Genomic DNA, 13,172 nt, shown 5'->3' on the forward strand with positions numbered 1-13,172 from the left:
GGAAATGTAAAATCATTTTTATTTATTTATTTTTAATGGAGTCAGTCTGGAGAGCGGCTCGTTGTGGACGTCATGTGTATGGAGGTTATATCCAGCTGTTGCACTTGCGCGAATCGTTACCTTTAAGATGCTCGAGGGATAAAGCCTCGTTTTAGCTAAACCCGACACCATTTTAGCGATGAGTTAAGACGAGCGCCGTCCGGATCGTCTGGCTGCGCGTGTCCGTGGACTAAACCAGACGTAGATGTGTCTTTTCCGGGCGACCTGGACGGATTAACCCACTGATTCTATAAATGTCGGATTTCATTATTTGTCGGCCTACCGAGAAGTGGCGGCGGCGGGGGCGAGAGGGACGGCTCGGCACGAGACGGGGTCCGCGAGGAGGGTGCACGCACCAAATACTTTCCCTTTAAAGCAGAGAGGGACAGAGGGGGTGAAGAGGAGATAAAAAAAAAGAAAAGGAAGAAAGACTGAGAGGGAGGGAGGGCGAGAGGGAGCGAGTTTGAAAAAAAAGAAAGATGTCATCCTACCGATGGAAACACCGAGGCGGAGCCACGCACCGCGGCTGACTGGGAGCCCTCTATTGAGGGAACGAGCTGTACGCAACGCCGAGGCTTGGATGCCGCCACTGCGGCCTTTTCGGAGCTACCGAGAATAAATTACTCTTGAACAGCTGCTGACCATGATTGGCACGTTCCGACTGCTCATCTGCATTAAAATAATCTCTAATTTGCATGCAATCCACTAATTTAGTTTAAAGTAGACATAAGCAAATTGAATTAAAAAGGCACCATGAAAGCAAGCATGATAACCATTTTGTCGCATTTACAAAAAGCCTCCTCTTAAAGCCTGTTTACCGCCACCAGATTACCATGTCAATTCAGAACTCCTAACTACCAAGAAGTGTCCGTTTATTAAGCTGATTTTCGTCCTGCGTCGACATATTTTTCCACTAAATAAGCCGAGCAGGTAGAGAAAAGCGACGCAGGCCTCAGGTTGTTTTTATAGCAGCTCTCCGAGCTTTTCTCCCCGGCCTCCGTCGCCCTCCTCCTCCTTCTCCTCTTTGGTCCCAGGCGGGGTCGTTCTCAGCCCCTCAGGATGGATACCTCCTGGAGTAATTTCCTCTTTCAGGTGAGTGTTAATTGTGGCTGGGAGCTGCTTTGTGGTTGGGGGGGGGGGGGATTGGGGGGGCGGGGGGGAGATGGAGGTGAGGTGGGTGGGGGTGTTTCTGGATGGGGGTTAAAGAAGGTGGGGGAGGTCACAGAGGGGTCAGGGTGAAGTTGTTTAGTTCTCCTCATAGACTAAATTAACTTGGATGTCCATTAGGTCTCCAGATGTCCTCCACCTCTGGACAGACAGAAGTCCATGAAGAGTGTTTGTCTATGAGGCCATTGGTTGGAGAAAACATAGTTGTTTGTGTATATATATATATATATATATATATATATATATATATATATATATATATATATATAAATTCATTAACAAAATTAAAAATGTCATATTTATGATTTTTGTTTGTTGTGAGATCTTGCTTTGAAAATGCACTTGGTTCTATTTTTAATTTATATATTTTTTTTTTTTTTTTTTTTAAATGATGTTTTTCAGAATTACAATAAGATAGCATTTTGGAATCCCCATTTTATCATCTTGGTATTCAGGAAAATCCTTTTTTTTTTTTTTTTTTTTTTTTATATATATATATATATATGCAGAACATGGATAATACTTTTTGTAAAATTCTCTTCAATTCAGAAAAAAGGAAAATACATAAAATTAGCTAATAAATTCTGAAAACCAAACAAAATTATTATTATCAATATAATTAGACATTTTGTTTCTCATACATTTAGAAAAATAATTGGAAAATATTTATTTTAACTAGACTTATCAATAAAGAAATAGAAATAACAGATTTTTATTTCATCAGCAAAAAAAAAAAAAGAAAAAAATATCTCCAAAAATTGAGAATAGAAACAAAATTAGAACCTGCTGTAGAAAAAAATCACAAAGTTTTTCTAGAGTCAAATAAAAATGGAAAGGTTTTTTAGAAAATCCAGTATCTGGAAGATTGTCCAACCAGTAGACTAACTAATTACAGGTAAGGGTGTCATGATTAGGTGTAAAAGCAGCCACCAAATGTTTAGTGTTTCCTAACTCAGAATTGTGACAAACTTTGGTCTTTCACCATCTACAAAGCAGAATATTGGGGTATAGATTCAGGGAGTCTGGGGAAATCTGGGGCGTGGAAAATGACAGGGACCCTCCAGTCCTCACACACTACTTCAAAATTTTTTCACCATCTTTAAATCAACAATGTTTTTATTTATTTTTTTACCATTATTATTTTTAACTCAGCATCCTACAGTATGTTTTATTTTTCTGTTGTTCACGTGTTTGCAAAATTCTTGCTAGCATGTGAGTGCATGGTGCAGTAAAATGTGCTGTATTTCCTGGTGAATATCCAGCAGCTCTTTCAGTAGATGTGTTGTCTCATCCCCTCTGCCGATGATGTAGATGAACTTCTGGACTGTTAATCCAGATGTTGTCGAACTGTTGCAGACGACGCCGACTCAGAGCCAACCTGAAACGCCTCTTCAGTCCGAGCTGCTGCCCGAGCTGACCGGCCCGGCTCAGAGTCCTCCGTCAGAGCATATCGTGACGCCGCCGTCCACCGTCGACACTGCCGCCCTTAGCGAGGAGCCCCTGCCCGGTGAGGACATGAAGAGCTTGTATATTAGACCTAATCAGCAGTCAGACAAGTTAATAACAGAAAGCTGCTTTATGTGTGGGGCGATTAAAGTTTTGTTGTTGCGCTGTATAAACGGTAAACATGAAGGAGCTGAAAGCTCCACAGCAGAGACTGCTGCTGAATCTGTCCATAGGACCACTATAAGCTGGACAGTGGTCAGGAAAAACGCCAGTACTTGGAGAAAGATTTATCTAAAGGCAAATCTCCAAACATCTAGAAAGTAAGATGAGACTAAAATGAAATGTTTTGGACACCAAGGAAAACTTGATGTTTGAAACAAACCCAACATCTTTCATCACCCAAAGAACAGCATATCCACAGTGAAGCATGGTGGTGGCAGCATCATGCTGTGGGGGTGTTTTTCATCAGCAGGGATTGGGAAACTGGTTAGAACTCAGGGAATGGTGAATAGAGCTAAACACAGGGAAATTCTCGAGGAAAACCTGTTTCGGTTTTCCAGAGATTTGAGACTGAGAGAGAAGTTGGAAGGAACGAGTCCAAGTCCAGAATCAACCCAGAAGATCTGGGACAGGATCTATAAAGTACTATTATAGTAATGTAAATGCTATTTTATTTTATAAAACATTTCTTTCTCTTTCCTTTACAAATTTGGGCAACCTCGTTTAGTATGTTTGTATTGATTAATTATTATTTGTTATATGTTTATTAGTTTATCCATTACATTAAAGTCTTCTTAGAAACTTCCATTTAAATGACATAATACTAAAAAAATAGGAGAAATGCTAAAGGGGGGGGTGAATACTTTTTTCTGATTTAGTTCTTATGTTATCAGACACTTAGTTTTTTCATAAGTCTACCTGACATGTTTCGATGGTAGTCTTCATCAGAGGTGTCCCTGGATGGTGTGTGACGTGCACAAATCAGCTGAGGTTCCTGTAGTTCCTGTTCTTTTCTTGATTGTGTTTGTCTTTTTTTTTTAGTTTCTCTTTAGCATTCCTTTTCATGTTCTTTTTTGCATTTGTTAAAAGGACGTCCTGTTTCTAATATGTTTCATTGCATGAATGACATGGTATTTTGTAAATGGTGTTGCATTTATTGTTGTGGTTCGTCTTGTCTTTGGGTGCACCAGGAGTTGTCTTCTCGTTAAAAAATATTAAAGATTGGTTACAGAAATAGAAAAGAAAACACACAGCAACACAATAAACAGCAAATGGATTTACAATCTATCCAAACATAGTGTAACTGAAGCCCAATGTAATATTCTAATGCGGGACCTGAACTACGAAATAACACCAAACAAAATCCTCCCTGAGGAATTAGTTTTAGCCACGGGGTTAGTGTGTGAAAAATACAGAGCCAAGGAGAAAAAGCACATCTACCAAATGAAATAGCAGACAAAATTGCCACCAAACATAAGGAAAAAAGAAGCAGGGGCCACTCTTGCACTTAAAAATAACACAGACATTACAGTCCACCCAGCAGACAAGGGCCGAACTACAGTGATACTGGACACAGACCACTATGAAAAGCAAATGAAAGACATGTTGCAAGACGAAAACACATGAGGTCCTGAAAAATTATCCAACAGAAACCAAAAAGAACAAACTCAAATGCTATTAAAGCCACTAATAAAATAGAATAGAAAAAGACATAGAACCACCTCATGCCAACCGCCAGCACCACCCTCCAGATCTATGGTACTCCAAAAATACACAAACCCGGGGCTCTGTTACGACCCATCATAGACAGTACTGGATTAGTAACATACAACCTCTCCAAAGCCTTAGCCAACATTTTGAAACCCCTCCTAGAGATCAGCACAGATTGACATTGTTGTAATTCAAACAATTAACAAAAGAACTGAAAACTACAAAAATTGCAGCCTATGAAATATTCATTTCACACAATGTAGTGTCTTTATTCACCCGGAACTGGTTCAAGCCACATTACAAATAGTCTACGGACGGTTGTTAGCAGATAAACCTCTTAAAATATGCACAAAACTCGCTGCACATGACATCTCCCATCTTCTTCATTTCGTCGCCATATCCGCTTATTTCCAATTCCGTAACACCGTAACAAAAGGAAGGCTCTGCCATGGGGGAAGCCTTGTCAGACATAATGTGCAGCTTATTTATAGAAGATCTAGAAAAGGAAGTCATAACATTTGCACCTGAGCACTGCCAACCAATGTTATGGAAGCGGTACGTAAACGACATATCGGAAAAGGTAAAAGTAGGGCATACGCAGCAGATCACAGACCACCTCAGTACCATGGACAACACAGGAAAAATCTAATTCACACACGAAGAAGAAACAAACCGATCCATCGCCTTTTCGAACATGAACATCACACACATGCAGACAATGGCAGTATAAAAACAGGAACTCACAGGAAACCAACACACACAGACCAGTACTTATTATGGCTTCAGAACATCCTACCACCTACAAAGTGTCAGTACTTAGAACATTATACAATCGAACTGATGAGGACAGAAAGCAAGAAGAAAAACATTCAAAATGCACCGACCAGATGTCAGTATCCACAATGGGCAATGAGAAAGGGATGGGAACAGACGGAGCGGAGAGAACAAAAGAAACTGAATAAAAAGAAACCAGATAGAAAAACGGAAAATAAAGGAATAGTTACATTTCCACATGTCAGAGGCATTACAGAACACATACAAAGGACAAAGAGCAAAGCACCCTGGTCAAACCACACAAAACTAAGACAGCTGCTAGTGCACCCAAAGACAAGGTCACCCACAACAATAAATGCAACGCCATTAAGAATACCATTTCATTGATGCAATAAAACATATTAGAAACAGGATGGCTATTTAACAAATGCAAAAAAGAACATGAAAAGGAAGTAAAAAAAAAAAAAGACAAACACTATCAAGAAAAGAACAGGAACTACAGGAAAACATAAGAGACCACTGCAAACGGAAAATCACATCATGGACTGGGAAAGGCCAAAGTCATCCACACGGAGCACAGTCAACACCAGCGTTGGATCAAGCAGTGGAGACCAGAAAGCGAACCCACACAGCCATGAACCGGGATTAGGGGGCTTTCCTGCTTCCCCACACCTGGAGCAAAATCCTCCAGCGGCAAGCCATCAGCAGGGGGCGGCATCGACCTGTCGTTCTGATGAGCCATATTGGCGGGTTGACCTCATTGAACCTCAGCTGATGTGTATGTCAGTCTGAGGGGTGTCGACCTGTCTGTGCCTGATGACATAAGAACTAAGTCAGCTTTCCTCTAGTTTTGCTTTAAAAGAGAATTTTAGTTTAAAGTTAGTGTCTAATGTTTTTTCCTGGAAGTTTGGACATGTTTTGACCTCCATACGCAGAAAGGTTTTCTAATTAAAAGAAGATAAATTTATGTGAAAATTTATTGATGATTATTGTTGAGTGGACCTTAAAGCTGACTGTGATGTCTGTGCTGTGTCCAGCAGTCAAACCAGTCACCAAGCCGGGTCGGCCGGCCCACATCTGCGCCACATGCAACAAGGAATTCAAGAACAGCTACAACTTGCGGCGCCACCAGTCCGTGCACACGGGCATCAAGATGAAGGACCGGCTGGCGCGAGAAAAGGAGGAGGCAGGGAAGGTGGGACGGGTGGAGAAGCAGACCATCCCCCTGTCCCTCCTCCAGCTCACCCTGCCCACACAGCCTCCCCCTCCTGACCCCACTGCCGTTACTGAGATCCTCCCCCATCCTGTTCAGCACACTAACCAGGAGGGCCAGCCAGTCTCTGTGTCCATCGCCCCGGCAACCGTAACCATGGCTGCACCACCTCAACCCATCCAGGCAGCTGTGGTTGTTGTTGGGTCCATGGAGCAGGTGGGTGTGTGGGGAACTGAGGCAGCGCAGTCTGGCAGCCTTTAAAGGACCATTCTGTAGATTTTTCCAGGTTTTTCTTGCTGTTCTCCAGTTGTTGGTCTTTTCCTAATTCTGTCCCACAGAATCCCAACCCCATCCCTAACACCAACCAGGTGAGGAAGAACCACGCCTGCGAGGCCTGCGGGAAAGCCTTCAGAGACGTCTACCACCTCAACCGCCACCGGCTGTCCCACTCGGACGAGAAGCCGTACTCCTGCCCCATCTGCCAGCAGCGCTTCAAGAGGAAAGACAGGATGAGTTACCACGTGCGCTCTCACCAAGGCGGCGTGGAGAAACCCTACATCTGTCCACACTGCGCCAAGGCCTTCTCCAGGTGTGAACTTGGCTATGTCCCAATGAGTTTGATGTGTTTCCCTTGGTAAATACAGCCTAACGCTGACTTCACGCCTCTTTTTGGTGTGTATTTCAGGCCTGACCACCTCAACAGTCATGTCCGACAGGTGCACTCTACAGAGAGACCCTTCAAGTGCACGGTAACGTTTATTTTCTAGACATAAGCTTCTCTTTACCGTTCCAGATTCCTAATGACATGTAAAGCTGATAAACATCATTCATAGCTCCCAAAATAAAATGAAGTAACAGTCTGATCACAGTAATGTATGAGGGGAAACGCTATGTGCAGTTTATGCCCTTAACAACCATAAGATGAAGCACAGAGCTGCTGCAGATCAAATCAGCCGTAGCCCAGAACAGCTGGCCTCAAACAAGGACCTTCAGTTATTGACAGATCTCAGACATAACTTGCATAGGAATGTTCAATTTTTACTGTGGGAATCTGCAGACTCTTCTTCTGCTTAATATTCCCATAAGTAATCATGAGCACACAAATCATGTGATGCCTCTGCAGCTTCTCTCCTTTCATCTCCACTTGCTATTTCAAAACAGGACTGCAGAGATGTTGCCTTTTGTTATGCTAGAGTATGCAATGCATGGTGGGTAATGTAGTGTGAAGTTGGTGTAATATTGGGAAATCTAGGCAGCGACAATTGGAGGACGCCCATAATCTGAATGGTAATATTTTTATTTACAATTACACTGCGTTCAGTTCAGTGTTTACAGAAGAATGAACATCTTCATTTGAACTTGTTCAGACACAATGCTGGTGAGAACATGTTCATGCAAAGTTTGGAATTTACCATCTTGTACTTCTACTTAAAAATATTCTTAAATATCAGAACATTTCTGACCTGTGTGGGAATAGAATCTAGAATCTAGATTATTTCTGCAGGTGTTACAGCAGAAAGTCTCTTTATTTCATGTAAATAATCATCGCTCCATCAGTATTCTTTAAGAAAAAAATGGTAAAATGTTTCAGTTTCCGCATCTGATATGTTGTTTATGTTCTACTGAAAATAAAATATGGCTTGATAGAATCTGGAAATTATTACATTCTGTTTTATTTTGTCATTGCAGCCGTTTTGGAATCAGGGTTTTACAGTCATATATTTTTATTCGTGGTTTGATAATATAAATAATTCTTTTTGTAAACATGTTATTTTGAATCTTCATTGAGGGATGCAGGTTCATCACACAACACAGATAAAGTCATTTATCCATCTGTGGAAACATTCGTCCACTTTGTACTTCAGCTTATCTGTAAAAGAAATTCCCTAAATATGAGCTGCAGTTCAGTAACTGGACCAGCAGGTGGCGACTTTTCCCCTCATGAGTCTCATCTGGATACGAGCAGGAGACGAGCAGGAGACGAGCAGGAGGACATCAGCTGCCTGATGTCATCAGTGTGAGGGGGAATGTCGCCATCTTATCACAAGCAGTTCCTACTATCTCATGTTTTTTTTTCAGATATCTTTCCTCCTTGGCAGTGTGTGAACACACACCTGAATGCTCAAACCTTCCATGACGCTGCTAATTACTTTTTCATGACCTTTTAAAAGCTGGTCCCATTAGATGATCCTCTACTTTGATTCAGTTATCATTTTATTACACAGGGATGTATTTACTTGACAGAAAAACAAAGATTTCCATCAGGATGTCTCAGCAATAAGCCAGCATGTTTTGTTTCTCTCTCCTCAGACGTGCACGTCAGCCTTCGCCACGCGGGACCGTCTCCGTGCACATCTGATTCGTCACGAGGAGAAGGTTCCGTGTCACATCTGCGGGAAGCTGCTGTCGGCCGCGTACATCACCGACCACATGAGGGTTCACAACCAGTCGCAGCATCACACCTGCCACCTCTGCAACCGCAGTAAGACATTACAGCGCCACATGACGCGTGCACACGCTCACTGGAAGGTTTATGACCGTTGTCGTCATGTGCAGAGCGACCCCGCTGGGAATGAATCCACAGAGCTCCACTGTTTGGAGTGGGCCTCGCTTGGTCACATGCCTCTTCAGCACAACAAACACAAGTTTATTTTCACACACACGTTGAGTGATGCCACACATGTATGGCGCTAGCACAGGGACACGAGTTTTGTAACCTGTATCACAACATTTATAAATGTAACAAGAAAAGTTAAAAATTAAATCAGTTCTGCTGCTGAAAAGCCCTTTTCATTCCAGTTTGTCATCTGATTGAAACTGTTCAGGCTCTTGTTAACCAGCTTTATCTGCTGTGTGTGTGCATCCCAGGCTTCACCACCCTCACCTACCTGCGTGTGCATGCTCAGAAGCACCACGGCCAGGAGTGGAAGGAGAGCGGCGGGGTGCGGGGAGGCTTCGGTGGGACAGGGGCTGGCGGCGTGCTGCTCTGCCAGCTGTGTGGGGTGCAGTGCAAGACGGCCACGCAGCTCCAGGGTCACATGGGCACCCACGCCCAGCAGGGCGAGCCCAGCCCCGACCTCACGAGCGCGGGGCCCGTAGGCACCACCAGCGTGGCCGTCTCTGTGTCCAGTGCGAGCACAGTTGGACTGTTGGTTACTGACTGCTCCAGCATCGCCCCCCAGCCCCACAGCTAGCACGCTGACGGGGGAGGGGGGGGAGCGAGGGGTGCAGCTGGGGGTGGGGTGGGTGGGGATGGAGGCAGGCAGGAGCTGGGTGGAGGACCGAAGATGGCAGCCAGTACAGGTGTGTAAATCCGTTCAAACTTTTTCTGCTTTTATTTTAACAGTAGAAGAAGAATTTGTGGTTCATTAAAAAAAACTGATGTCTGTTGAATCAGTTTGATAAATAACTGGAAGAAAGGAGAAATAACAATCCAGCCTCACGTAGTGAAGGTGCATTGTGTGTAGTGAAGGGAGGACGTTGTCAAAACAAATTGGGGGGATTAAAGGCTCATTTATGCTTCCTTTGCATACATAAACAGGTGCATATGTTTCAAACATCACAGCTCTCATATTTTCGTGTATCCCCTACGTTGGTGCATGGTTATTATCCAACACTTCCACCAGTGGGCAGCCCAGAGTTCAGAGTCCATCTGCGTGACATTTGTTTCAGACATTAACAGACATGGAGACGGTGAAGGGGATTACGAAGATGTCCATTCTCAGAAAGACACATAAAGAGTCAGTGCAATAGATGGTGGTGGTCTGTGCAGCCATTAAATACATCATGGTTCTTTTTTCCTTTTGCTGGTTGCATGAGAATATCTATATTATCATCTACACTATTTACTATGAGGCTAACACAACTTTTACAAGTTGCATGTAAACAGTCGTCTCGCAGCTCCTGCACACGGCTTTGCAGCATGTGCTGCAGACGTCTGAGGGTTTGTGTGTTTCTCCCAGCTTCTCGGCACCTGGTACCGCCTCCTGTTTAGGAGTCTGCTGCAGTCCACGTTGTTCCACCTCCCTTTACAGACTACTTCAAAGAACAGCAAGGCTTCATGATTTTATTTGACAAAATGATAGATTAAGCTGATTTAAAACCGGTCAAAATGACCGCTTTGGCCGTTCTTGTGTTAATTGTGTGCATGAATCACTCGCTGTGCACGGATAAGCTTGAATGTGCATGTGAGATTTTGAGACTCATTTCAAGCCTCTAAAATCTTAACAGTTCTACAGATACATGGTGCATTTAAGTACTGGTGGAAAGCTGGGTCATCTGGATTTTATTCAGATTCACATGTTTTTTTTCTTCTTCTGTAGTTAAAATTGGGAAGATGTGTCCTGGGACAGAACAGTTCATCACCCCTTCGATGGGTACATACTGTAACGGCCATACTTTGAGTCTGTTTTCTCTCCGTCAGAAAACAAGTCAAGTTTATTTGTATAGCATACACACGTGGACAAAATTGTTGGTACCCTTTGGTTAATAAAAGAAAACTCACAATGGTCACAGAAATAACTTGAATCTGACAAAAGTAATAATAAATAAAAAATCTATGAAATTTAACCAGTGAAAGTCAGACATGGCGTTTCAGCTACGCTTCAACAGAATTATTTAAAAAAATAAACTCATGAAACAGGCCTTGATATAAATGATGGTACCCCTAGAAAAGACTGAAAATAATGTAACCAAAGGGATGTGTTAATCCAAGATGTGTCCACTAGTTAGCATCACAGGTGTCTACAATCTTGTAACCAGTCAGTGGGCCTATATATAGGCTACAGGTAGTCACTGTGCTGTTTGGTGACATGGTGTGTACCACATTCAACATGGCCCAGAGGAAGCAAAGGAAAGAGTTGTCTCAGGAGATTAGAAAGAAAATTATAGACCAGCATGTTTACATATTTTTTTGTTTTCCATAATGTGAGCGAGTGGCAGCGTGTAGATGTTGAACAGCAGTGGCCCCAGGATGGAGCCTTGGGGAACTCCACAGGTTATTTTGATTCGCTCAGATTTACAGTTACCTATAGACACAAGGTAGTCCCTGTCTTTTAAATAGGACTCAAACCAATTAATTGCAGTGTGAGATGGTCCTACCCAGTTTTTTAGTCGGTCTAGTAAGATGTTCTGTTCGACCGTGTTAAATGCAGCACTGAGATCCAGCAGTACCAGGACTGTAATGTTTCCGCTATCTGTGCTCAGGCGAATGTCATTAAAGACCTTAACTAGAGCATCTCAGTGCTGTGGTGTGGCTGAAAACCTGACTGGTAGACATGAAAACAGTTATTTAGGTCAGGAAGTTGTGTAGCTGGTGAAAGACCGCTTTTTCTATAATCTTACTAAAAACGGGGAGTTTGATATCGGCTAGTAGCTGCTCATGAGTTACCAGTCTAGGTTTTTCTTTTTCAGTAATGGCTTGATGACGGCTGTTTTTAGGGTCTGTGGGAAATCCTGCCAGAGTCTGGATGATGACGATGTTGATGCTGGGTGTAAACCACTGGTGGTCCAGCGTGGTGGCAGGATGTGATGCCAACTTGCTCTGCTGCTGCAAAGTGAGGTTTATTCTGCAGCAGGTGGTCGTAATGAACAGTAAACAACGACAACATGTGCTCACATGACCATTTCACGCTTGTTTTTATTTTCTAGATATCTTTGCAACGCATGGACACGGATCAGGAGAATCTGCCGTGGCGGTTTGAATCCTGGAGGACGGCGTTGTTTCCAGATCTCTGTGAGCAGCGCTGAACAGCTGATCTGCCTCCAGCTCTGACAGACTGTACAGTCGGACCATAAGGAGACCTTTGTTTTCCGTCAAGGAGAAGGAACTAATGTGTATTTTTGTTCCCACTGCTTCGCAGCTAGCGGCCATCATGTCATTGTTTTAATTTCCTCAGAGCTGCACAGCCTCTCATGGTTTTGTAAAGCTGTTGTTGTTTTTAAACTGTTTATACTCCATGATATCAGTGTTTGTTTATGACGAGGAAATGATTTATTCTCCTGATTGATAACCTCAGCAAGTTTCCAACGGGCCATAGTGTACATACACTTTTCTATAACTGATGAAGGCAGACTAATACTTGTTTGTGTATATTCCCTCTGAACATTGAATGTGCATAACTTCTCTGCTTCATATGATCTTCGTTCTTATTCTGGATGATGATTTGTAACTCTTAAAAATTTGCCATGTAATTTGTAGCTACCTTGGTGACACATTTTTCTGTGGCTGTGCAAATCGATTGTACTTGATGCATAGTGCATAGCGCATTGTTACGATTACTGTATTAAAAGGCAGTAAAATGCATGTGTGGATTCAAGTAGAGATCAACTCTGTGTGTCCATGTGGTCATGTATATTTCATCTGACAGGTATGACACATCTTCTCACACAAATGTTTTGTTTCACTTTCATCCTGCATCTCTGGTAATTTTGCATGACAGAAGTCATTTGGTGTAATTTCTTGGTTTATTTGTGCCTCTGAGGATCAGATTTCTCTTCTCTTATCCTCAGATTTTATTGTTTTGTGGCTTCTTTGTTCTTGATATCAGTTATTAGTATTTCAGTTAGTTTGGTGACTTTTGTGGTAATTTGTGTTTAATTTTTACATGTAATCTTGTTTATGTTTTGCAGCATTTGTTGGCATCAGTGATAAGTGTTTTGCATTATATCTAATTGTGGTTATGGCTTATGGTGTTTGATTTAGGTTTTTTCTATCAGTTCACTCCTCATCTTATGAGCTGTTTTTCTCAGTGATTTTTTATCTTTTTGTAGCCGTCCTGCATCTCTGGGGTAATTTTGTGTCAGGTTTTGTAAATGTAGCTGT

General features: G+C 42.6%; 1 protein-coding gene and 1 long non-coding RNA gene across 5 annotated transcripts; both read left to right on the plus strand.

The window, feature by feature from the left end:
- On the plus strand, nucleotides 1–9,548 carry LOC121631935 (myc-associated zinc finger protein). 4 transcript variants are annotated; one of them, XM_041973039.1, is made up of 7 exons: nucleotides 1–1,131; nucleotides 2,518–2,713; nucleotides 6,177–6,565; nucleotides 6,688–6,938; nucleotides 7,035–7,098; nucleotides 8,660–8,831; nucleotides 9,218–9,548. In XM_041973039.1, exons 1-7 carry the CDS (start codon nucleotides 1,099–1,101, stop codon nucleotides 9,541–9,543), a joined length of 1,431 nt encoding a protein of 476 aa, XP_041828973.1. In that variant the 5' UTR covers nucleotides 1–1,098; the 3' UTR covers nucleotides 9,544–9,548. The 4 variants fall into 4 exon arrangements, with proteins under 4 accessions (XP_041828973.1, XP_041828989.1, XP_041828963.1 ...); XM_041973055.1 differs by having other exon boundaries at nucleotides 2–1,131; nucleotides 2,563–2,713; XM_041973029.1 differs by having other exon boundaries at nucleotides 5–1,131; nucleotides 6,174–6,565.
- Nucleotides 9,549–9,558: 10 nt separating this feature from the next.
- On the plus strand, nucleotides 9,559–12,653 carry LOC121631956. The gene is made up of 2 exons (XR_006008838.1): nucleotides 9,559–9,652; nucleotides 11,999–12,653. It is a non-coding gene; the product is annotated as an uncharacterized LOC121631956 (long non-coding RNA).
- Nucleotides 12,654–13,172: the final 519 nt, after the last annotated feature.

The sequence above is a fragment of the Melanotaenia boesemani genome, chromosome 2 (genome assembly GCF_017639745.1).
Source record: "Melanotaenia boesemani isolate fMelBoe1 chromosome 2, fMelBoe1.pri, whole genome shotgun sequence".
In the NCBI taxonomy this organism is placed as follows: Eukaryota; Metazoa; Chordata; class Actinopteri; order Atheriniformes; family Melanotaeniidae; genus Melanotaenia; species Melanotaenia boesemani.